This window comes from Spea bombifrons, chromosome 1, assembly GCF_027358695.1.
Source record: "Spea bombifrons isolate aSpeBom1 chromosome 1, aSpeBom1.2.pri, whole genome shotgun sequence".
In the NCBI taxonomy this organism is placed as follows: domain Eukaryota; kingdom Metazoa; phylum Chordata; class Amphibia; order Anura; family Pelobatidae; genus Spea; species Spea bombifrons.
Window position 1 is genome coordinate 82,816,775 of NC_071087.1, and position 27,510 is coordinate 82,844,284.

At 38.7% G+C, this 27,510-nt stretch overlaps 1 protein-coding gene across 3 annotated transcripts; it reads right to left on the bottom strand.

Moving 5' to 3' along the window:
• Positions 1–1,078: 1,078 nt before the first annotated feature.
• Positions 1,079–27,224, bottom strand: ARRDC2 (arrestin domain containing 2). Of its 3 annotated transcripts, none has more exons than XM_053465726.1 (9): positions 26,907–27,224; positions 5,491–5,769; positions 4,325–4,391; positions 3,911–4,058; positions 3,500–3,602; positions 3,044–3,297; positions 2,738–2,900; positions 2,180–2,331; positions 1,079–1,371 (listed from the first exon to the last, which is right to left on the bottom strand). In XM_053465726.1, the coding sequence occupies exons 1-9, from the start codon at positions 27,163–27,165 to the stop codon at positions 1,318–1,320; spliced, it is 1,479 nt and encodes a 492-aa protein (XP_053321701.1). In that variant the 5' UTR covers positions 27,166–27,224; the 3' UTR covers positions 1,079–1,317. The 3 variants fall into 3 exon arrangements, with proteins under 3 accessions (XP_053321701.1, XP_053321700.1, XP_053321702.1); XM_053465725.1 differs by having other exon boundaries at positions 5,491–5,772; XM_053465727.1 differs by lacking the exon at positions 5,491–5,769 and having other exon boundaries at positions 26,907–27,222.
• Between the last annotated feature and the right edge of the window lie 286 nt (positions 27,225–27,510).

Here is a 27,510-nt window from a genome sequence, read left to right on the forward strand (position 1 = left end):
GTCTCAGGATACAAAAACAAAACAAAAATATGAATGTGATCACATGACGGCATGTTTCTTCACTAAATGCGAGACGGACAGCCGCCTTAGAAAAGGCACACTATAGGCAACACGATGCTGCAAGCAGGTTACAGATGAACTTTAAAGAACCGAGCACTGTACCCATTGTATAATGTCAAAACAGATCAGGTGCCGCAGGGCAGTGTGTACTGTTAATGCCACTCCTTTACTACTTAAACCTGTACTAAGGTTTTTTTTTATCTTTCTAGCAAGAGATTGAATACACAGACACTCATTTTAAAGCAAAAAAACTGTTTTTAATAAAAAAAACAACACAGTAAATGGATATTACAACACAGTAAATGGATATTCAAAACAAATGAATTAAACAAGACATTTCAAAGTCTCTGGAATGCTTTTAAGTTGGTCTGTAAAGCAGTTTGGTACATCCACCACAACAACAACAAAAGGCAGTTTGGTTTTAAGGTCTTCTGGCATTATCCAACACTACCCCATGTGTATCACCTACGTGCTACAGCACTGACCATGTCGATTAGGAGAATCTACCAAGTCAAAGATTTGGTTTTTTTAAGCACCAATTTGGTCAGGCAACTTGCCCCACCTTATCCATGCTGCGTTCTCACACCATGGCCCAATAAAGATGAAAGGAAAAAAATCATGAAAGTATTTAAGGCAAAGATTAAAGGATCCTGTGTTTTTATATGTACAAATATGGAAGATGTTTATCTTTAGCACCGAAATATTTTTAAAGGGACATCAGTACATATAACAACAAGCACTATGTTAGCAAAATGGATTTTCAGCCCTTTAAATATATATCTCCCTTCTGTAGAGGGGGGGGGATGAAATGTTCAACCAAGATATACATCAAACACTTATTATTCTCCTCAATACTTCTCATGAAGTTCCAGAATTCACCTATGTTTATACATCTTCATATCACAACAGTGGTCAGAGGGGTCACCAAATCAAGGCTTTGCTAATCCTTCTACTTGCAAAGGTTGAAAAGTGGTTATCCCTCATCCACATACATACAAGCCCCTTGGACAGCCAGCTTCCTATAGTCAAAGAATGCATTGACCACATTGGTTCATCGCTTTGCATCAGCTGGAAGAGACTTGGTTTAGTTTCATGGGGAATGATCTTCCTCAGACTCCAATCCCCATTCACCTCTGGGCTCTGACACACGTGCCCTATTCCTTGTATATTAAAGGAATTTTTCAGTCTATTCAGGTGCCAACAGCTTTTGGTGAAAAAAAAAAGTAGACAGATTTCATGTTCTTGAAAAATTCTCCTTCAGCAAGTCATGCAACGAGGTCGGATTTCTGCAGCTGGTGGGTTAGGATCAACCTAAAGATAATAGGAATTGCTTAGATTAGTTTGCATTCATTCACAACAACGTTCCAAATACAGATTAACCCAATAAAATGTGCCACTGTGACCAGGCTGACAGTTTTCCAGGACACATACATATAACACGTTTCTAGCCAGAGCATGTTAAGTGCTAAATTAAAGTATGTTTTTTTTTTGTTTGTTTGTTTTTTTTTTTTAAATACATCATATAAATGACCCCCCCCCCAAAAAAAAAAAGTAGCCAACCAGTTTGTCAGCACTGCCAAATTTGTAATGGTTGGGAGTCTGGAGAGATTACTAAAACCAATGTTTATAATACATCTTCTCCACTAGGAGACTGTGAGCCCCAACATAAACATGCCACTGCAGTAACACTACGCATATCAGCTCCTACAGATGTAATGATTGTATTCCGCACCAAGTTAAAGTGCAAGTATCAGGGTATCGAAAACTCTGGAACATGTCTAAATGGGAGGCACATAAACAATACTGAAAACAGCAATAATGTTGGGCTAGACCAAGTTTAAAGCTCCCACGGCCCAAGGCAGATAAAGTTAAGAGATTTGCTTTGCAAGGATTTACGGTAAGACAGGCTATTTTAGCGTTTGTTCTCAGATGAGCTAGTCACATCATTTGCGAGAATAGAAGGCCTGATTTGAGTTTTAGCATCACTATCATTCACCATCCTGTAAGTGGCCCATTTACCAGTGCAATGGATGCTCTGTGATACACAAGGCCGATTCCCTCTATTGAAGAAACTAACTACCAAGACAGTTGGAAGAATAAGCATGATCTATATCCTCACCTCTGAGTAGAGAGGAGGTGGTCTGTTTCTGAACTCCTGGATGTAGGCATAAAAAGGTCCTTCTAGGATACAACCCATACTAGCATGACGTGGGGGAGCCAGACAGTGATCTGCCTCCTCGTCCGACACCACAGAGGAGTACTCAGGAGGCGCTAGACAAAATAAATAATACAGTCAAAGTTAGACCAGTAGCATAATCATCAATTGTAATGAATACAGCCATTTAGCGAGTTTGTTTCCCCAAAACTAAGGGAACAGTTTGCACCTTTGTTTAATTGAATGTCAGCACAACTATTATGTTAGAACATTATACCATTTTCTAGCCGTTTTGCATTAAGCTTCTAATATTGGACAACTGAACTAGAATACTATTGGGTAGCCATTCAAAAGCTAGGTAAGAAACATCAAAACCTTTATTTCCAACATGGAGCAGATTTTCCATTCACGCACATGTAAACGGAAAGCCTACTTATTTATTACAAAACAGAGCGTAGACCAGTTCCGACATAAAAACATATGCTACAACCATAAGAAAACCAGGAGTACTTAGACACTTACGTTCTGGTTGTTCTGGAACGGTCATTCGTAGCCATTCCAGATTAACGCTGTACTGACTGCCAACACTGGAGGTTCTGCTACCAAATGGATGAAGTGGTATGGTACCAATAACCAAAGGCAACTCAAGGAGTAGCTTTGAAGAGCCAGGTATTTCCACACAAACCTAACAGAGAAAAAAAAAAACACCTTAAATAAAATATATACTAATAACCACCTTATTTATAATTATTATGTGATTATACACATATATATATATATATATATATATATATATATATATATATATATAATAAAAATGATTTATACCTTCAGGGAATATTCGACACGAATAATTCGACACTGAATTGAGGGTCCCAGAGGAGGTATTTTCAGTGCCCGACCATGCCAAGACTCCCTCTTTCCTGCAGCGACAGAGTCTCCAGCCAGCGTAGCAACCACACACTTCTTCTGCTTCATAGTGCCGCGTGCAATAAAGGTCTGAGACTGAATTATGGCTGCTTTGGGCACTACAGTGCGAGTGGTACAGTTGTCAATCTCCGCAAAAATGGGGATTACTTCACCTGCAAACAGATATGTACAAAGCCATGTTTATTGTTCACGTCTTCAATTTCAAGAATGCGAGGGCAGAAGGTTCCCTTCTAACTTACTACATTAGAAATTACATCCCTTATCCTTGGGCAGTAATTACAATTCGCTGCCTGAACTGAAACAATCTGATAAGGTGGGTGACCCTCCTATTATATGCCAAGTAAAATACCTTACCTGGAGTGTAGCCCTTCCGGTCGATCTTGGCAGTAACGGACACTTGACCCAGATTGCAATACCATGCATGAGCAATCTTTTCTTTGGAACCAGCCTGAGGGGACTAGATAAAAGACGAGTGGTTGAGAAACCCGTTTGAAGATACTGTGGCACAAGGAATCAATATACAGAGAACACCCTCCCCTTCAACCAACATGGTGATCTATTTGGAACAACTGGTAAGTTAAGAAGTTAACCCTCTTCAAAACGACAGGGTATATATATTAAATGTGTACCAAACAAGATATTAATTAATCATGGACAGAATTACTAGGTACACATAGTATAAGTAGTATTTAACAAGATAATCCTTAGCTGAAACCACATTGGCCAGTGACCCCAATCTCCATTAAACAAGCAAGCGAGACTTACCAGTAAGTCTGGTGTATTAATGTCTATAGGTTCAAGCACGGTGAATTCCTTTTTGGTTTTCTTGACAGTAGACCATGGACGGTGTAACTTGGCTTTGACCCAATAACGGACATTCCCATGTTTTCCTTCAAAAGAGGTCACTAGGGTCCTGTAAGAAATAAGATGATTGGAAAAATCTATTTCCATCATCAAGCCAGAAAACTACATATAAAAAGAGAGTATACTCATTTTTTGGACACTACTACTTTCTATTATCTATGTGCTTAAGATGTTGTGTCTGGCCTACAAGTAGTAAGAGATATGCTATATAAATTTGTCAGTTTTGTAGGTGTCTGGTTTTTGTGGGTTGGAGAATTCAGTTATACAAAAACTAGAAGACGAAGAGAAAAGAAAGTACACAGATGTTGTACTCACTCGGGCAGTTGAAAGGTAAAAGGAAACTCGTGCCTTCCTGCTGGTAACACTGTAGGAGTGCCGTTATCTGAAGGGAGAAAAAGAGCATAGAACATTCAGTGCAAACATCCAAGGAGGTTTCTTGCAGTGCTTCCTGTATTAGTGTTCGCTTTACCCAAGAATCAACACTTTCCGTTTCATAGTTTTTGGACAGACCTTTTAAATCTGTGGTTTGTCACACAAGGTGTTTAAATGGTTCAGTAAGGGCATAAAGCGTAAAGCCAAAAGCTAACCTTTTCAGCAAAACCTGTTTATCCAGAAATCATGCTAAAAGGCAGAGAATACCAAAACCCCCCCACAACAAGCCGGGCCCATAGGGCAAGTTTCCTTTATAGTTTAGAAAACGCTAACAGCAGCAGTTTTCGGTCTACAAGTACATATTGAATGTATTTCAAAAGATCAAGAAGAAAACTACATATTCTATGTGGATCATGCATAGTGGCACAAGCGGTGTCTCAATGACAGCCAAGCTTATGTGAGTTAACCTTCTCTTCTATACTGGACCTGCCCAGCACAAAGGTAGGTGAACTGAAGCAGGTTACTGTGACCTTGAGTGTTCACACAAACAAGTCTCAGACAGACCCAAAAATAGGAGAGAGCAAATGGGAGCAGGCCAGGTCACATATCCAGTCAATGCTTAAAAAGTTTATGCAGGGACAGTTTGAAGTGACTCTGGCCAAGTCTGGAAGTCACAGCAGTATATTAGTCATGGGTTTCATTGCTTACATCTTTGATTGCTACCTGAACTTCATCCAGGTACACTTTTGTTCTCATTGCCATCTTATAGTTCCCCACAGTTAAAAACTGAAATGAGCTACTGTGGTAGCAAAACACACCAACCTCGGTCACAACAAAACATGCAATCAAAGGTTTTTTGCTTTTCAATTCTACATTGCTAGCATAAACCGTGAAGTGCAGAAGATGCTTACAACACTGACACTAGCCAAACAGGGGCGAAATGTCACGTCTTAGGGAAAAGAGTGCTTGGCACTCAACACTCCAGTATGCCATTGGAACATATACCGGGTCACATAAGCTACATGTTCTTGCTCTAACACACTATATATGTGTGCTTGAGCAATGATCGCACACTGTTAAATGGTTTTGTCCCCCCGGATCATGCTCACCTGTCTGTAGTAGGGTCTCTTTGCGATTGATGTACTCCACTTCATCACTATAGTTCTGGGTGTAAGCTGTGCTGGATCCAGCACTACGAGATTCAGTCCAATACACCTTAGCATAACCCCCTGCATGCAGCTTCACGGAATCCACTTTAATATCGGTAACCAACTCCAAAAGCACCTTCCCAGTGACAGTGTCTCCACTGCTGAACACCGGAGGTGTATCCAGATCGGGAGAATCAAAGACAACAACGAACTTCTTCACTTTGTCAAAAATCATCTTAGCTTCTTGCAATAGAATAAAAATAAAAAAAAACAAAAACAAAGCTACACTACACAACCAGGTCCTATCACAAAAAGTCTTCAATATAACTTTTAACAACTTCTCCTTTATATTATAATAAAAAAGAAATAGATGCAAATTCAACAAATAAACTAATTCGCTACCCTATAGCTAAATCCCTAAATGCAGTTCTGTGCTGGATTGCCTAGAGAACGCCTCTTATATACCGGGAAACTTGGTGCACGGCGAACGCTAAAGTTTATTAACCAATAAGATTATCGATGGGCGTGGACTACAGCGAAACAGGGCGAGGTCCACCGTTCCAGGGAGAGAACGTCCAACATTTCTTGTGCAAAACAAGTACAGCGCGCATGCGTAGGCAGAGCCCAGGTGTACTGAACAAAGCTTCTGTACACTCGGTGTATTTACATACATTGACAGAAGGAAATAGATTTTATTTCAATGCTATAAGGCCGAATAAGTATACCAGACGAGAAAAAAACGAAGTGTTGGTACTTAGGGCTAAATGTAAGGTGTTTGAAACCCCTTACACTACATTTATTTATAGAGCCCCAAAGATTCCATGTGACAACAAAATGAAGAGGGCCCTGCTCTTGTGAGCTTACAATCTATCATAAATACCTTAATCATTATAGACAGAAACTACAAGCATTAGTTAATGAAAAAATAAGATGGTGAACTGTTTCTATAATTATATATATATATATATATATATATATATATTTCATAATATTATTCTAATATGGTGTTACTGGCCATAACTTGTCTTATGCAGTCTGTGGCCAACCTTACTGGAAGAACAATTTGTTTCCCTCACCACGATGTCCCGATCCAGTAATTTAAGTAATCTCTAGAAAGTGATTTCCTAAATTGTTATTAACATTTGTTTTGTCGCCAGGCAGTTCTGGACAAAGTTACTAGGCAATCGAGCCAATCCAGTATGTTAATTGTTAAAAAAAAACTGCCTTTATTCCAGTGCATCTGTCTTTTATAATGAATAGTAGAAAATATTTGTATTGTTTTATATTCTGCTAGTTTGGATCAGTGAATAACTGCTATTCCCTTGGGATGAACTTTCCAAGAATCTAGAAAATAATTTCGTACCATGAAAGTAAACATGTGGCGCTGCTCCCACCCACATGTGGATAAATTGTACTGTGCTCTACGACAATTAAACATCTATTTTGGTCTTCTGATATTACAATGCTTTGTTGCATAGGGTTCACAAATATATTTAATATCTTTACAGTGGTCTGTGAAGGAAAGTGAAGGAATTTTAATGTTCAGCTATGTACTTTTGATAACCGGACTTCACAATAAATACACAGGCGTGTACGGAGACACAAAGAATCCCTCAAAAAAAAATTACCATTTATTTATAAGCTGACCGGATAGTTTGAACAGTTGTGTGTGAGGAATTTCAAACAAAACATTGGCGCTATATAAATAAAAGATAATAATAATAACATCAGAGCCATATTTGACAAAAGTTTATTCTTACACTGAGACAATGGTATCGGCCCCAGGTTTAGCTCCTTGCCACTAAATTGCTTTAGTTATGGTTTTATAAATACGGCCCAGTGATAGGAGGTACCATAGATAACTTAAGGGGAGATCCTGAAAAGCTTTGACAGTCTACAGCAAGGTTCAGTAATCCGTGGAAAAAGTCATTGGACCTAGTGCTCTCGGTATCATCACACACCCATGTATCAAGAAGAAACTTGAAAAGCACCCATCTCCCTGCATGCATACACAAACATGATAGATCATATTCTGGCTCTCCATCATAGAACATGACATGAAGGAAGAGGCCTACTGAGACCTCTGAAGGGCAAATGAGCTGGTTTAAAAAGAGGTCATCCCAACTCCTCTACAGAGCAGCAACATACTGGAAAGCCTATTAGGTAGATCTACCCCTTGCAGTATGGAACATGACTGCTGCCACCCCTCTATTACCCTAGATCTGGATGGCCAAGGCCAGAATATACTTAGGAAAGGTGGAGAGTAAGAGTTCCCTTTTGTCTATATGCAAAGAGGAGATCATCCAGTTAATGAGGTTACATTATATTAGAAACAAAGTAGGTGCGCCATCCAAAAAATAGTTTCACTGGGTAAATGTGACTGGTACCTCTTCATTAAACACCCCTGGTTGCATGTATTTACACTGGGTACTAGTAAAGAAATGCTACTTTGATTCATGGCGAAGATGGTTCAATACACGGTGTCGAAGGATGTAATCATATCCAATAATGGCAATTGAAATAAAATATTTTTGTGCACAGTAAAAGTGTTGAATAACCATGTTTCCTGTAATTACTTAATGAACCTATGTGATCACTAGAAAAATTGTGCTCTCCCAATTTGTATTAATGCTGAATAGAAATATTGATAATTGGGTGACTACCCCTTTAATGATATTGGTAACCACACCCATATAATAAACTTGGAACTTTCTTTAATAAAGATTTGTTGATACAGTATCAGTAAGAAGGAACATGCTGTGCTTTGTTAAGTTGTTGTAATATATGTATTACCAAATAACATTCCGGAAAGCTGTAGAAAGGGAGTATCTCCACCTAGTGGCCAACACACAAACTGTAGCACTAAAATCCAAAATCATTGTCACAGTGTAGTTTTAGCTTAACCTTTAGTTCAACTATATCAGTAGTTTTAACCCATTATAAATATATCAATTGTAAAACAAACAAACATACCAAAACATATATATTATATAGACTGTTGCCTTTAGGTACTTGGAGCACCCTTAGCATGAATTACAGTAAGACAATGTGTAGATGAAGTATGAATCATGCACAGCAATTAGCTTTGTATAATTATTTCAAAGAGGGAGGTGGAATTCCTTCTGGTTAGATCATATTTTTGTTGATTACAGTATCATAGGGTAATATTAACTCAAAATCATGAAATGTCCTTTTCTATTCTTGTGAGAACTTGTTTTGGACACCTCGTGCAATTTTTTCTTAGTACGCTAGACTCCAGAGTCTGCGGGAAGAAATTTGACCCCGGCATAAACACTTCACTTTGGATTTGGAAGAGCGAAGATAAATAAGCTGTGGGTTATCCAACTAGGCATTTGAATACCACCAACTCTATAACATCAAAATATTGCAGTTGAACTAACTGTACTGATCAATAAAGATGTCAACAGCCCTTTTAGGCACATGCCAACTTTGTTTAGAAGGGTGAAAAGGTCTTTCATCTCTCCATGGGGAGTCAGAATAAACACTGGATTAAGTTCTAAACTATGTACACTCCTGAATACCCTTTCTTATAAAAACATTCAGACACCACCTATTTTACATCATTTTGGGGATGGAACTGTGGCACATCTACTCATAATAAGTAACCTCTTGTTATCAGATCTGTCTATAGAGCTTATGAGTGTGTAAGTGTGTGTTGAGTATGTGTATGTTAGTTTACATTTATGTAAGCGTGTGACTGTACATAAGTGTGCCAGTGCTTATGGTAGGGTGTTCAAGGGGCTGATGGGCTTTACTTCCTCCCCAGGACGAAAGGTGCCAGCCCTCCTCTGCCTGTATGACCTTTATACTATGTCGCCATGGTAGCAATAAAGAAGTTAACATAATGCATATCAAAATGCAAATCAAATCTCAGAACCAAACACACCCGTCGGGGTGGATGTAGGAGAACCACCCGTTCTGATGTTAACAAAAGGATATGTGGTTTGGCACAAGTAAACTTTAATGTGGAATTTCCAACAACATATCCTTATCATCGGCCCACATTTACTACTTATTGCCAAAAGAAACATTGTGATTTCTGGGAAAAAGATCAATTGTTGTGATTTAAAGGGGGGAAATTATGATCTATGTTTTCATTTCTCAGTTTTAAAAAGTTTTTTTTTCTGATATGCAACCTAGGTTATTCGTTTATCACAAATCTTTTTTTAGGTTTGTTCAAACTGCATCAATATATTTTGTACAGATTGGGCGGCACACTATATTAGAAATCAAAGAAAAATTGCCTAAAAAAATAGATATGTGTAAAGAAAAAATATGCCCCAGTAAGTTAGAAATATTTTATACAAAAAGGATATTACAGCTTTTCTTAAGTACATTGATTCCCTTATTACAGAGCTGATATTTATCCAAATTATTTCATTCTTTTAGGTGTTCATTAAAAATTGTATTTTGTGGTTGATGTGGATCCGTGTCCTGTCTTTAAAGGGGAACCCTTTCAATTTAAAGTTATTTCTAGTTTCTGCATTATATACTATTTTCAATCTGTTGTCTATTATGTCATTTATATGTGTCCAAGCTTTGTTATCTCATCCCAGTCTACCACACAAACACCCTTACTCCTGGTCATGCTACCTGTGGTAAACAATACAATCATCCAACCTGACACTCTGAGTAATAAAGTCTATGGAGGAAGACACTTCATAGGCACTGCTATCAAGCATTAGCGGGCTCAGTGTGGTCTTCAAACCCAAAATACCCAAAATGACTTTGGGACTAAACCTTTTAAGACACACATGATCTTCTAATAGTTTAAGTGTAGATGAAGTCAATATTGGACCAGAATTGATTTTCTCACACAAAAACTGAATTAATCAGTACATAATCATTTTGGCAACCCATACATGTATAAGCAAAGGAGGTGAGAGTGATTATACCTTCATAGGCCAACAAGGTCGGGACCTACCAGATCTATCGTTTGGGACCTCAATGCACTGTGGTTTATGGGGTGACTCCAGGGAAAAGCATACAAAAAACAACCATGGCCATACAGTATATTGCCTTGTCCGCCACTTTGTAAGAGTACCCCAATTTTGGCAAGTTCTATACAATTTTACATGGCGATATTACTTACCAAGAAGCCGAATCAGTTGGACTGCACTGGATTTTAACCCACTGAGACTCTCAAGCAATTTAAAGCCTTCTCTTTTACTTCCTTTAAGAATACCCCTCAATATATGTCATGTACAAGTTGGTAAGGTTATGGTCTGCAATTATTCTGAAGTATCCCATATTTTTTTGTGTGCATATTCTGACCAAACCTTAGGGTTGAGCACCCCACCTGCCACACAGGTGCTTCAGCAATGGTATGCAGAGAAGGCTTTAAATTGCCTTGGAGTCTTAGTGGGTTAAAATGCAGTGCAGTTCCACCGATCCAGCCTAGTCGGCCTAGGCCAGGATATGTCACTGCATGAAATAACTCTCTGAGCACTATCTTGAACTTAGTTTTCAATTTAGGTTCACATAATACTCTTATTTTGTACAGTACATTTTATTTGGGTCTGTATCAAATGCTTTGACAAAATCAAAATAATATAACTAAATGTTTTTATAAAAACTACCTGGGCCTTATGCTTTTTGTTTGTTAATCAGTGTGTCTGATAAAATAATTAGGTTAAAAGTTTACTTTAGAGAAACTAAGAACTATCTTGTACCAGTCAACAACGATCATGTCACAACTGCCATGACCCAAGAGTGCATACCTTAGGAGTCCTTCGCCCTGATACTCCTAGATGTGGGTTGAGCCCCAAGAGAAGTACAGGGACTTTGAGGATCCCAACAGTGCAAACGCATGGAGGGATACATCTGAATTTCCTACCTTCCAGCTCCTTGGCTTGTTGGAGATACATTCCGCCCTCATCATCAAAAAGAACACGTTTTTTTTTTTGCACTGCCTGATCACACAGCCATCAATGTATGTTTCCATTAATAATCATGTTATTCCTCCTATTATGATTTTTTTGCTTTGGTGCCACAGGTGCCTTCCCATGTAGCTTATTTTCACTGAAGTTCTGAAACATCATTGTCTCAGGTATAGTGCTGCCAGTTACAGCTAATGATGTGGTCAGGGTGTGGAGAATGCATCAAAGAACACAAAACAATCTATAGCTTCCAATTAACAGAATATTCAACTAATAATAAAAATGCAGTCACAAAAATAAGCTTATATTGAAGCATAATGAACTTTTTAAAAGGAGGCATAAGAAAAACGTATTGAATAGTGTCATCTAGTGGTCCGTTACATTACTGCCTGTTACTCTCACCAAAAGCCACACGGCACCTTTATCAAAATGTACAGATAATAGCTAGCTAGCTGTATCACTAGCATTTTTTATGTTTTATCACATAAACATGCACACACATTGGGTTTTCTTTCTAAAGACTAACAACCCTTAGCTCCTATACTAGACATATACAGTTAATTATCTACAGTGAAAACAGCATAAACTTCATATAGATATAAGAACAGTTTTTTTTTCTTCTTATAAGTCGATACTGGTCCAATAAATAAAACACTGCCAATCACAAGTGGATCTCACTCACTGCTTGTGGGACAGAGAACATACACAAAGCTGATAGCGGTATCCAGGCCCGTACAGGCCATCTGGCATACCAGACAAATGCCAGGTGGGCCAATAGGGCCATATTCTAATTGATACGGTCGTTCCACCGGCATATAGGGTATTGCACTGCGCAGCCATCCTCCGCTTTAGTATACAATTATAATGTGGCCACTCAAATGAAGCCGGAAGCCACATGTGGATTATCTTATACTTTGTTCAGTTATCCCAGACTGGCACTGGAGGCATCTATCTCTGTTATTATCTGATATTCCTATGTATGCTTTTTTTTTTTTTTTTTAAATATTCTTTATTTTCTTATATAAAAGGTATGGAAGACAAATTTACATACACATAAATAATTATGTATGCTTTAATGGTTTATCATGGTCTCAGTTTCTTTCACCTCTTAACTTCTCTTCGCTGCCTTAATGCAAAATTGTATGAGTTAAAGTAGAGTTAATGGGAATCCCATTAGGCAGGAGCTGGTGGTGATCAAGGAACGGTGTCCTACTCCTCCTATGCCTGTTTACTTTGGGTTTTAGTACTCAGTTTTCCTTACGAGTAGCCGTTGATGTTTCATGCAGCCTTCTTTACCTTCTGGCTGTTCACCACTATCTTTAGGGTGGATGCTAATGTAGGAAGAGGGAACCTCCATCCCTCGATCATCACTGGCTGAGGGATAGCCAACAAAGTTTGGCATTCACATTTGGGTTCCATTAATAATTTTGCATAAGGACCTAAGGAAGCTTGAGCCACTTCTATAAGTTGGCCATGCATATGTTTCTACAAACAGAAGGTGTTTGATTTATTGTCATGTGGTTAACATACAGATGGCCCAATGCAGTATCTTTTTTGTTATGTACAGTAAAATGTTTTTCCTACAGAGAAAATACAGTAGTTATTCAATAAGGATACAAGCAACTGGTTTAGCTATGCATATTTATCTTGACAAACATGTCATATGAAGGTTTACAGAAGCTGTTTCTTCTGCTGGCAACAGGATGAGGGAAGGGAGCGCTCAGAGTAGAGGGGGAGAGGCCTTGAAAAATGTTTATGGACAGAGAAATAATTAAATCACAGGAATGTTTCCTGGCTCTACACTCCTTCCTTTATTGGCCTTTAGGGAGTGCCTGTAGAAAAAGTGCAATGCCCAGAAAAACATGTTTATTATTGGAGTGCTTTTTGAGGAATAGCAGGAGATTTGGTGCAGATATAAACATGCAGCCACATCCAAAACATCAGTATGTGTTGTGATGCTAAAAAATGGATTAAAATTAACCTAACTTGCTGGCTATCCCTCACCCGGTGATGATCAAGGAGGATCCCTCCTCCTGCGTTAGATTTAACGGATAAGATTTATGTGTAGTTCAGAAGCTCCCTAAAACAAAGGTCTAGAGGTGAATTTCCAAGAAATATGTAACTATATGTACATGTTTCAGCTAAATTACTTAAATATGCATTATGAAAGACCAACAACAATACTAGCACAAACTAACCTTAGGTGTCCATTGCAGCTTTTCCTTTGTGCCCCCTCCATAGCTATCATAGCCTGGAGGTGGACATATGTGGCAAACCTCTACCTAAGACTCTGGTATGTTTGAGTCAGGAAGCAGGGGTAAGATCGACAGAAATGTGTATGAATTAGGGCCCACTCAGCACTGGAGGAGCAGGGTAAAGTGCATTGATCTCCCAATAACTGGACCAAAAAAAAAAAAAGAAGCGCAAGGTCTCTTTATACACATCTCTATCTCCTTGCTCCCTCACGAAGTTCGCACTGAGACGGACCAGTGAGATAAGAGTTCTGCGCTCGTACCACTGTGGGTGCAGTCTGCGCGCTGGATAAATCATGTAGATGGACAAATCCTGTGTCGGTGTGTGGGGCATGAATTTATCTACATATATAGTTAAAATGGTATGTCTAAAGCAGATTGACTTGTGTGTGTATATTATATATATATATATAATTGACCTCCTACTTTTGTCCCTGCCCCCCATGTGCCCCCCTAAATATGATTGTTGGAGCAAGGAATCCTAACTCCATATCTAATCTAGTTTCTGTCCTAAAATGACTATGCCACCAAACTAACACGGCTATTCCCAACAACAAAATAATTCTATACACTATACATATGGCCCACATGATAATAATTATTAAACATAATCAACTGCCAAGGTCGTGCATATATTAAAGCCTTCGTGACCAGGGATTTCACACACCTAAGTGACTGGAGCTTTTTTGACATTTTTAGCATACATTTGTTCAACCATGATTCCCCTTTTCCATGTAGACTGTACCCACACAAATTATATTTAGTTTTTCAAGGACAGGTGAGGCTTTCTCTTTATAGTTCTTTTTTCAGTATAGTCTGTATTACTAATACATCAAAAAAAAAAACAATCAAAATGTTTGCAATTTTACTTCAAAGATTTCTTCTACAAATTAGGTGCCATGACTAATGAGTCATTTGATACACGCGAGGAAGATGTTCTACTTCAGTAAAGAAAAATACATCAAGATTGGAAACTGCTGAATGTTGTGCCCATTTAGTAAGGCTTTTGACACTGTCCCACATAAAATACCAGTGGGATACCTCAGGGATCTGTACCCATTCTTTTAAATATTTTATTAGTGATATTGCAGAAGGTCTTGATGGTAAGGCATGTCCTTTTGCTGATGACAAAAAGATTTACAACAGGGTTGATGTGATTTGCTGGGAGTTGCCTCCAAATAGCGAACAGAAAAAGCCAAGGCTCATTGATGCCAGTGTGAGCTACTGTAGCTGAAATTGCTAAATAAGGAGAGAATGAGTGAGAGAGTAAGAGAGAGAACCTAAACGTAACCCTAATTCCCCACTAACTAACCGCCACCACAATAACTACAAAATATAAACTTAAACCTATATTTAAAAAAGTATCCTATAGGGTCTGTTAAAAAACAAAGTATATATATGTTTTAAACCTAGAGTCACTTTTCTTACTGCAATATGGGACCTATGACATAACAGGTACATTATTGGTCTTCTAGGGATGTCTTTTCATGAGGTACCTGGTATCTCAGTGGTCATGAATGGGTCGATACGCATTTTTACAAGAAGAGTAAATTGTCACTGCATGCCTGTAGTTTATTACTGAGGAGGATCAAGAAAGTGACCAAGGTTGCCTTTATGAGCCAACTTTCCCGGGTTCATGCTAGTTGCACTAAAAGCTAGTGTATCCCGTACACTTTCATTACAGCCAGAATAAACCCAGTGGCATCAACTCTATGATATATTGTTAATAGTTTGGCAAGGTATGTGTATATATATATTTTTTTTAACTAATTTGCTTTTAAGGAGATGGCATCTACGGCAGCTTCAAATAACGAAACACAAGGAAGAACCAAGGTCTGACCCTCAGAGGCTTACAGAAACTGCATGACTCCATTCATCAGCTCACATAGCTACTACATATGCTAAATAACTCAGTTTCTTCTGTTTCCTGCTGTAGGAAACAACTTTCAGTTAATGCTGTTCTATCTAAGCAGGTATTGAAACTCGCATACTCGCCTCACCACCATAAAAACATTATTTTTGGAAGGGGAGGTAGATGTGAACATTTCCTATAGGACATTCATAGCTGTTTTTAAATTATACTTATGTTGTGCATTTGCTTTTGCCACAATGAAGCCTTTTCATTTACATGGTGCACATGAAAACAGCTGTTAGGAGTCAATTACACACAACATCTGCAGTAGTAGATAAGGAGGATTTGACATCTAGCCCCTTTCAGAAAAGGGAGAGTCTTTCCTCACACCACAAACGCCTTGCCCTTTACACTTCTCTAACTGTCCACATTTCTCTTTAAACTAAAAGAGCAGAAAAGGCTGCACTGCTTCAAGCCAAAACATCCTAGAGGAACAGGATAAAAATAGTGTCTAGTATTTGTATGAGGTAAAAGTTCATTTAATTACTTTCCATATGGACTTAACTGTGTAGTTTAACACATGACTTACATTTCTGAAAACATTTTTTAATGAAATTTTAAGTTGTTTGTATTTTTTTTTATTTTTTATTTTTTTATTTTTTAGAGATCACAGAAATTCAGACAACCAATAAAGACAGAGGCAAAGCAAGTGATTACACGATCTAAGAGGGAGGGAGAGGATAGTTAGATCTGATTGTCATCAACATACAGGTGGTATTGAAAGCCAAAGGCTGAGGTTAGTTTACCAAGTGAGGTATAGGAGTCCTAGAACTGAGCCTTGAGGTACCCCGACAGAGAGGAATGGGAAGTGTTACTGGAGAGGGAGATGCTGAAGGTACGACCAAAAAAGGTAGAATGTGAACCGGGAGAGAGCAGTGTCACAGAGACCAAGATTGTGAAGAGTCTGTAGGAAAAGAGGATAGTTCACACTGTCAAAAGCAGCAGAAACGTCCGGCAGGATTAGCATAGAGTAGTGGCCCTTGTTTATAGCAGTGAGTAGGTCAGTAAAGAGAGGCCTCGGAAGCCACGGGACTCAAAGGGGTGTCTACTGGTATGTTGAAGTCTCCGAGGATGACAGAAGGGACATCAGAGGAGAAGATGTCAGGAAGATAAGATAAGATTAGCAAGGCCAGGGGGCTGTCCATAGGATGGCAGAGCATATGATTTCAGAGAAGCCTTATTTTGTGTGAGGTTCAGTAAAAGCAAACATCAGCAGACCATGGGCACATGTATATTGGTAAATATCACTTTAAGTCAGAGGCAACATCCAATCAAATTTTAATTATTATTGTTTTTCTCTGCGGGAAACCAGGACAGTTTTCATATTTTTGTTAGTTAGACTTGACAACCATGTAAACAGTGTATACTTTTTTTTTTTTTTTTATAAAGGAACTCAGCAGTAGGTTGTTCCTAACAACTCGCCACAGTTATCAAGCTATCAATCTGATGTTGACCAGGGCTCTGTGAGAGACATACCATCACTTCCAGGATTCCTTGTTCGATAGATTAAGTTAGTTCTTAATGACTTTCGCTGTATGTTTGGGGTCGATGCCATGCTGCAGAATAAACTTGGGGCCGGATACCTCCTTGATGGTATTGAATGATGAATAAGTATCTGCTTTTACTTCTTAGCATTGAGGAGACCATTCATTCTGACCACATTCCCGCCATTTGAAGAAATGCAGCCCCAAACTTGGAAAGAACCTCCTCCATCCTCCATCCTTCACTGTTGCCTGCAAACACTCATTCTTGTATCAACTCATTTTTCTGATATTTTTCCTCAGTGTTTATTCGGGTCCTATAGTAAGGCAAGTTTTATGTCTATACAATGCCTGTTTAAATTCCCTTACTGTATTAGCCTCCACCACATCTGTTGGGATACTGTTCCATTTATCTACTACCCTCTGAGTAGTGGACTTTTCAGTACAGAGAACCTTCTGACATTTTTCTGCACCCCAGCTTCTGTGTTTTTGTGAATAATTGAATCACTTGGCCGAGTCTCCACATTAGAGGTATGGCTTTTGGCCCATACTTTTTCTATGATGTACACTTATGATCAGACTTCTCAGGTCAGTAGATGGGTGTAACAGTGTCCCACTGTCAATGCTGATGTGATGTTCTGCTGGAAGCCTTCCGATTGCAAAGGAAAGCACGTTGTGTCTTACATCTGCTGGACTAAGTTTCCTTGGTGACCACTGCATCTACGGTCCTCAACTTTTCCAATTTCTTTATTCTTCTTTAAAAGAGCTTATATAGAAAATCTGAAAACCCCTGCCTGCCTTGAAATTTCTGTCTGGGAAAGACCTTGCTGATGGAGTGTAACTAACTTGTGTCTTGTTGCTGTGCTCAGTCTGGCCATGATGTATAACTTTTGACATTACACTATCTTCAGCAACTTCCTACAAAGTTGTTTTAGTTTCAGTTAATGATTGCGTTTTGACCTACATATAAAATTGATGATCATAAAGTTTGGTATAATTGTTTAATCATACACCTAACTAAATGCCTACAAAATCCCTGACTTTGCACAACTATACCTAGAAGAACTGATGCTCTCTTGAAGACAAAAGGGAGGTCACACCAAATATGGATTTGATTTAGATTTTTTTTTTACCCTTCACTCACTTTGCATTTTGTTAAATTATACAAATAAGCTATTAGACATGTCTATTTCTGAAAGCTTTCTTACTTTACAGCATTTTTTCTGCCCATGATTTTCTGGCATGCTTAAGAGTCATTGTTTGTGACCTGGAAGCCTAAAGGAACTTTGAACACTGTAGCACAGACGTCACACACACACACACACACAACATAGTATTCAACGTCATTGTGTATATATAAAGGCTGCAAATTGTCAAAAAGGCCACAAATTGTTACCATATCTTCAGAAAAACATGGCTTCAAGCAAGGGGCGTCAGACATCATCGGCCACAAATGGTATCCAGTGTTCCCATGTATTGCATTTTTTTTTATTTTTCAAATGGTTTAAATTATATATTAAAGTTGTCACAGTGTTTACCAAAAACTCCCCCCTTTATCTCAATGCCTCTGTGTGTGTCTTGATTTATAGTTTATTGAGTCATACTGACATTTCATAATAAGAAACACACCAGCAGCATACTTTCAGATTTAAATTCCTGTACTATATCACTGCACTTCACATACCAGTAATGTGTTATACAACTAAGCTAAGGAGACCAAAATTCATGAAAATCACTTTAAACTAACCCTTTTCCTGGTGCTTTTCAACCTTGATTTAAGAAACATATTATCCACGTAACAACAAAAAAATGTGGTACTGGCAATTTACCATAATATGGCTGGTATCTTATTTTTTAATTTATGCATACCAATCAGTTGTTCAAGATTATTGGTATATTGTTTAAAATATTATTTTACAGACAATCCTGTGGTTTGAGGAATGTATAAACAGACAAAAATAATTGGACTATGTGACAAATCTAGACTCACAGTGTATATTTTAAGGGCCACTATATTTTTAAATAACCGAGTACCTGAGTATTTTAATATACAGTCTTCCAAAACAAAAAAAATAAAATAATCTCATATAGAATCTGCAGCTGTTCGCCTCCTCCATGGTCTGACCATTCTTGAAGCAGCCAATCAGCCCAGTGGCTAGTTTTCCCACGAACATGCACAGGGTCTAAAGAGACCCCCATGTCGGAGGATTCACCGAGCCATCGCTGGAGCTGACCAGCAGTGGTTATATAACACGCATGGAGATGTGCTCAGGTGGCCACATCTCCTGCTTGTAAAACAGGAGGGTGGGGAAGGGGCAACTGCACATTGGGCTGGAGTGTCCCTTTAATGCTTTACCGAAACCCTCAACACATGAGTAGTACCCCCATCACCTCCTGACTCTGAATGATTTGATTTTAAGTGTGTGAGGGGAAACCAAGGGTGAAGGAAGCACATGAAATAGAAGAGCATGAGAAATGAGTGTTCTAAAAAAAATATCAGATATTAAAAAAAAAAGTGTAAATTGTGGAAAAATAACATTTATCTATAAGTATATGTTAACTTAGTCACTTAGTCATTATTGAGTCAGACTATAGACAGCTGACCTCAATTTCATTTTCATGTCTCAGCTAAACACACTCCTGCTTTAGGCTAGGTTTCCACTTGGGTTTTTGTCCGGCGTTTTTTTCTTGATGAAAAACGCCAGGAAAACTGCCAAGAAAACTGCCACTGCATTTACCTGCGTTTTGGCGTTTTTTCTGCAGTTTTTTTCTGGCGTTTTAGCCTTTCTGTGGAAATTGCTTTTTTTTGACCTTAGGCAGTTTTTCCAGCCTTTACAAGTTAGAAGTTTCACCCAGCTAAAAGGGATTAGGATAAATGGCAAGTATCTGCCCTCTCCTGATGTCATTTACTTGGTAGACCCTTTTGTCTCTTTTCTGTGGTTTGTAAGGCATGCTTTATTCCGAATGTCTGCTCCTCTGGGAAGATTGGCCCCAAATGATGGTGCAAATTGTTTGCTGTTGCTTTTGGCACGCAGGATCCGGTCGCGTATGTTTGTTTGTAATGGCATGTTTGTTCCAAATGGTGTAAAATTCAATATGAACCAGTCCAGGACTTTATTTTGTGTGAAACTGTTTGTTTTCAGCCTTTTTCTCGTAGGACACACAGATACTGGGTCCATCCTCTGCATTGTAACTGTGGAAAAAACGCCATAAAAAACGCCAAGGCAATAAACCCACATGGCTTTTTCATGGCGTTTTTTCTCTCCCATAGACTTCTATTGGAGAAAAAAAGCCAAGATTTCTTGCAAAAAACGCCAGAGTGTCAACATGCTGCGATTTTGAAAAACTGCCACAGAGCCCAAAAAAGCAGAAAAACGCCAAAGAGGACTGAAAAAACGCCAGACAGAAAAACGCCAAGTGGAAATTGCATTTTGCGATTTCCTATTGAAGAACAGCTAACATCTGGCTGCAGCCGTTTTTCACAAAAAAACGCCAGGTGGCGCTATTGGCGTTTTTATAGGCGTTTTTAGCAAAAAAAAACCAAATGGAAACCAAGCCTTATAGTTGCCCTGTGATATTTTATCAGAACCATATTTACAACCGCTTGCAGCCAGAACCCGCTCTCTGTTTTGACTTTATACTTAAAGGAATAAGGGTTTCCAGGAAAACATTTCAAAACCTACAGGGATGAAGGTCTCCAGATACATTCTTTCAGTGCTCACCACAAAGCTTAAAATGAGGAGATGTTATCTAGTATTTAAATAATTTGTGAATGCAATACTTCAGCTCTCTGGCAAGAGGGTTAAACTGTATGATGTGATCCTGCTAGTGCCAAGTGTTTTGGTTCCATGAGTTGCCAACATTAAGCAAACCAATCCCTGAAATGTATCAAATATGGATGAAATGACTGTCCCGATAAACCAGAAAGTGTAAACTCACGAGTTCTCAAACAAGCTCTTCAACTGTTTTTTTTTTCATTATTGCTTTTCTTTTTCATTGGGTTAATACCCCACTGATCCTTTTTACCTTGTACAAAAATGTGTGCAAAGATTGTGATCAGTGAAGTCAACACAACACCAGTTTGCCATATCAAAGCACAAATATTGACACACATTAACTGTGCCTAGCAGCCTCCTTTTCACACAAACCGTGTTATCTTGCAACAGAAACTCAAAAACATGTTCAGGGAATATGGCAAAATTTTACACCCCTTTAACCCCCAATTAAAAAATTAAAGGGGCAGTACTTTTAAATTGTTGAACAGGGGGAAAAAAACGACTAACTTGTTGTTTAACCCCTTCAATCCCAGGGGTTTTTGGTACCTCAAGTCCCGGAGTAATTTTGCCATTTTTGCGCTATGTCTGTTCAGCGATTATTCTCTTTTCCTGTGAATAGTGTACCCATGTAAACTATATATTGTTTTTTCAAGAAGAGATAGAGCTTTCTTTTGATATCATAGTTCGATGATTAGCTGAAAATTTAGAATGAGAAAGTTAGCAAAAACTAGAGAAAATTAGAAAAAAACCTGATTTTTTTTTTACATTTTCCCTCTGAATCCTCACAAAATTAGGTAAAGTGATGGACCCCCCCCCAAGTTTATAAATTCAGGTGTCCTGATTTCAGAAATACCTAATTTATATAGATTTTCCATACTTTCCCAGAACTTATAGGGAACATACTATAAGGTATACATTATTCATAGAATGCTTATGGCTTAATGGGTTTGGGGGTTGTGAATGGGGGCAGGAGGGTTGTACTGGGTAGATGTTATGTTACGGCAATGGGATGTAAGTTTTTTTTTTATTATTATTATTATTCTTTTTTATATATTTTTTGTATTTTATATATATATATATATATATATATATATATTTTAAATGGTTAAGAGGTACGCTTAGTTATTAATGCCAGTTATGTCACAATGACATCACTTAGCTCACTTGTTCCGTGTATCCCAAATGTTAGGTTTATATGATATATTAAAATTGTCACTGTTTAACACTGTGGCCCTTTATATCCATGCCTCTGCCTGTGTCTTAATTTAATATCGTTTATTGACATTGCATACTTCATGATTAGAAACACATAACATATTTTTTTATTTCAATTCCTTTATTACACTCCCCTCCTTCCCATAGCTGGCGCTAAGGAAGTCTGTTTGTTTACATTTGCATGTGCTCCTGCGGCTCTAGACATGTTTCTCTTTACTACTTTACCTCACATACCAGTAGTGTGTTGTATAAGCTAAGAAGACCAAAATTAATTAGCACAATGGACTACTTGAGAATGAACTACCTATGAGAATTCTTAACTTTAAATGGACCCTTTTCTTAAGGATATTCAACCCTAATTTATGCAACATTTCCACGTAACCAATGTGAAGAAAAAGTGCAGTACTCAAAGTTTACCATCAGGTGGCGGGTGTCTTTGTGAGTGCATAGTTTACCAATCATTTGTTCAAACTTATTGGTGAACTTTTACATTTTTTCTTTTTTTTTCTTTTTTTACAAACTATTGGCCAAAATGCTGAACAGCCAAATATAATGGCACTTACGGCCTACTTAAGGATAGGATACTGTTATACAAATATTCACATACTGGGAGCAAAGCACCAACTGGGACTCATTTATGATAACAACAGTGAGGTAGGAGGCAGTTTTGTGACCTTGAGAATCTACCCCATCACTCTGAGACCTGAGATTGGATCAAACCCTGAGAGTTCCCCGGTGTGATGGCAGCTGTCCCTTGGATGCAATCAGAAGCCAATATTTGAAGACACTATTACATACCTCCCTTCTAACGCTTCCTCCTAGAAACCTGCACATCATCTGCTCTAGGAGATCCCTGAGACACAAAGTCACTGCAGTGGAAGTGAGAGGTCTATGCTGGTAGCAGCACAGGCCTACAGAAAACTCGGGTCCAACATATGAATAAAAATTAAGGGTAAGCCTGTAAATGTGTAATATGTATATTATATATATATATATATATATATATATATATATATATATATATATATATATACACACATATACATAAACTCTTAATATTCTTGCACTCAACCTCCAAACGATTCTTAAGCAAACATTTGGCCCGGGTGCCGCACAACCCACAATATGTAAATTTTCATAGAACGAGGCACTTGTTTTTTTTAAAGGTAAAATGTAGAACAAGTTATTTGTCGTACATGTGCAGATCAACAAAGAGTGGGACAAGTAGCGAGACATTGGGACAGAGTGGCAAAATTGTGACTGCACAAATCGGGACATCGGAGAGTTATGTATATATGAATGTAAATTTCAAAATACTACAATGCTTCCTCTGTTGAGGAAAAACAGAAATTTTTAGTACATACTTGGAGTTGAATTTCTAACATAGCTGTAATCTGGCATGGGTGCTCACATACCAATGAACTGTTAAGTGTTCCACCTTGGAAAGCTGTTAAGGTCACAGGGTGTATGTTTTTCTTGCAAGGGTCATAGAGTTTACTGCGGCATTCTCTATGTTATATACAGATCTTCGGTTAGGTAGAGCATGACCGATGCTAATCTTTTGTAGTGTTTATATTGGTCTTTCCTCTGCCGTTTTCCTCTTTGGACCCTTATTTTCAGTTTATAAACACTACTTAATTTCTCTTCTTTTATAGGTTTTTCAATTCCCTTCTACAAGAGTATGATAATATGCTTTATATTCAACTCCACAACATTGTTTTCTATATTCCTGACTATATTTTGGGATCACTTATAAAAGATTAGCCTCCTTCACCTAAAGATAGACAGAGTAAATATGTGGCCTGTCTGTCTGGACTGCCTATTTTCTATCTGCAGTAAGAACATGTTTTTTTAATGTAATAAAAAAATTATGATTTTATGTAGCATCTAGAATTGTTTGTGACTATGTGTGGGTGGGACATCAAAAACTTTTTATCAAATCCAGTTTTCTATGTATGTTCCAAACATAATATATTAATGTATGCCCCTCAATGTATGCTGACGTGAGCCACCTATCCCGTCTAACAGTTTTAATGCCATAAGGTGACATTGGGTTCAGTATTAGCGTGAAAAATATGCAGGTGCTTCAACACATTTCATGTAAAAACCATACTTCGCAGAACAGTCTTGGTTTTATTAGGACAGTCCCGATTTTCAGGCAATGTCCTGCTTTCCCAGGTGGCTGGACAAGTTTGCAAGTTTAGTTGGTAGGGCTGTATGGGCACTGGAGCATGCCTCTAAATCAATAATCCCGTTGTCAGAAAACACTGGCATTAAGCATGAACTTTACTACAATCATAGGCTTAATGAGCCAGAAACTCAAACACAACATAAAAAAGAACTGCTGTCCAACTGTCACAAGTGCATCAGTTATTCTTCTGGTACATTTTCATAAAACGGACTGACAACCTCTGCTTTTACCTACCATTATATATTTGAGGGTGGGTGAGGCTATTGGTAAATATAGGTTTTTAGGAGAATAAAGCATTTTTTTGTACTTTTAGATTTATAAACTTTCTGCTATTAACAAATCCATTATCTGGTTTTCAGGGCTATAGAAAGTTATTTACCAAAACACCCTGAGCTCCTGCAAAGTAGGCACATCATGAATAGTGTGATTTCGGACCCAACAGATTGACACTTGGGAACAATCCTTCAACACGCCTTTAATTTACAACAGTAAGTACCACATACATCAGCAGAAAAAGCAATTACATGAATTTTAAAGTTGGCATTTAGGGACCAGTAGTAGCTTTACATTTTATACAAATTATAAAAGGGCCTGATGGCATAAAAAGAAAAGCTAAAGGTACACGCCCATAACTGGGAACTCTCAGGGTTTGAACCGGTGAACTCTGGGAGAAGCTCTGCTTGCTCCGGTTCAACATCCGAATCCTCTGGGTTACGGTAGCGGGCTCCTGACTCCCTCCCCATCTAGTTACTTTGCAGGGGATGTTCTAGAGCTGGCTTGGCAGGCACTGCCAGCAGGAGTGTGGACGTCTATTCAAACCCTGTGAAAGCATCACCCATTGCTTTACTGCCACTGATTTAAGCAGCCAATCGGTGCCAAAAATTGCCAGCCCACAGAGGAGAATTGTGATGGCAGCTGCAGGGCTGCAGTTTCTACCCCAGTCAAAACATTGCATATTAAAAGAACTCACAGAGTACAGGGGGTGTCAGGGAGCATAAACTGTGCATTTAAAGAACTAATCCAGCCCTCATTTCATATTGAATTTTGATTGGAGTCTATCTTGCACAGACTGGTTTGCAATTTACATAGGTGCAGGCATTCTTTAATTATTGGGATTACAAAATGAGATTCATCCTCCAGCCAAATCTGCTGAAAGCAGCGATGCGCTACTTGTTATGTCCTGTTTACCCATTGTACAGCACTGCTAAACATGTTGGCACTATATAGGTCAATCAATAAATTCTTGCACATTGCTCAGTAGAACATTCATGCTAGTCAAGGAGACCTGTGCTTCCATTTAGTTTAGAGAGATTTGCAGCAGCTAATCGCCATATCAGCTCTCCAGATAAAGCACTGCATGCCTTGGTCTCCAGGTCAGTTTCCTCTTTCTCTGGCAGGGTAGCTATGATTGGCCATGCCTATTCCCTGCAATGTGTAAGTGTGAGAGAGTTTGTGTTAGTATGATTGTGTGTGTTTGTGTGAGTTGTTGTTAGGTGTGTGTACATGGGTTTTAGTGTGTATGTGAGCTAACTGTGGGGGGTTACACCAGTTGGCTTTACCTGCCCCTTCAGTCCAAAAGGCGCCAGCCACCTTCTGGTGGAAATCACTTCCATTGATTTGAACAATAGTTGGAAGGCTAGTGCATTATTTTTTTTTGTTGTTGTTGAAGAATGCACATAAAATACTATAATTGGGCTATGATGAGCTGCTGTCCTGGTAAATCCTTACTTTGGAAGATGTAAAATGCTTTAATTTATTTCTAAGAAAGATGATATGCAGGCATTAAATGTATGTTTTTTTTCTACTTTTATTTATGTAAAGGGGATACGATTGTTACAGAAGCTGATACCTTTGCCCATAAATATAGCAACCATTTAGGAGTTTCACTTTTTCACGATTGTTATAATGTATCCCTATTCTTTTCTATGTCCCTGGTTTTTACAGCATCACACACACACACACACACACACACACACACACACACACACACACACACACACATAAAATGGCCATTTAAACTTCAAACATTGCTTCCATAAACTCAAACTTATATTTCCAAATAACTAAGTGCTCTAATATTATCCCATTGAAGGAGGGCATCATGCCTGATGGTTTTAGTTAGACTCATTTCTGTGAGCTGTAAGCATATGTACACTGTGAACCGGGATCGTATAGCCACACGGTTTTAGGGTTTAAAATACCACACAAGGTTGTAGCTTTTAGAAATTATAGTCCTTGTTATAAAAAGGTCTGGCAAACAAAAGAAAAGCCTTGCTCTCTGAGCACTAACTAACAATTGAAGCTAACTGTAGTTGGAAGGGTCACTTTCGCTTTCAAGAACAACAAAACCAATATATATAGCAGGCACCTTTTCGTCTCAAGAAATATTCCCGTCAACGCTTGTGGCCATAAATACGGTCTTACACGCTACTTGGATTCCCCACCACTGACTCCCTCACAGGGAACTTTGTAGCTGCCTCCTGCTGCTCATTGCCAACAGGTGATGACCCACCTGGGAGATCCAGAACACCCGGACGGGACTCCCCACCTGCTGGAAGTGAACTGTGGAGTGGAGCACTGCACTGCAATATGTTCCATGAAACACAGACGCCAGCCACCGCCATGCCCCTCTCCCTGTCACAACACTTACCTCTAATGAGGTGGTGTTTCTTTCTCAGATAAGGCTCATAGGCAGTAAAGTCGCTGTACACCGTATTCATGCCAACACTCCGGCTCTCCAACCAATGCACCGTTGCCAGTCCCCTGGCACAGACCTCTAGGGCTGTAACCTTCATTTCTTTACACAGCTCCAGTACAACTTGCCCCGACACATGTTCGCCAGCACTGTATATCCCATGGACATTGGGAGAAAAGCCCAAGCTGAAATCTGTTATTTTACTGAAGTGCATTATTTCGCAGCTCGGGATACGATTCGAGAAATGTTGGGTTATAAAAAACGTATGAATTTGTTTTCTGCTGCGTAGCGACGAATCTTAATGCGGAAAACTTCCTGAAAGATGTAGGTTGCGTACGAATTAATCCATGCAATTTGTATAGAAGAGGAAGCGGGTGTCAGAGTTGCACAACTGCCCAAAGACACATTGTTAATTTTGTTGCAATGTCCAACATGTACTTCTCGCTGTTGTGGTTTTTGTTTGTTGGGGGAGGGGGGGCTGATCTTTGCTTTTCTGTATTCTTTTAAGAAGGCGCTGATCAGCACAGCTGTTGCAAGGCTTTATCTATCAGTAGCAGAG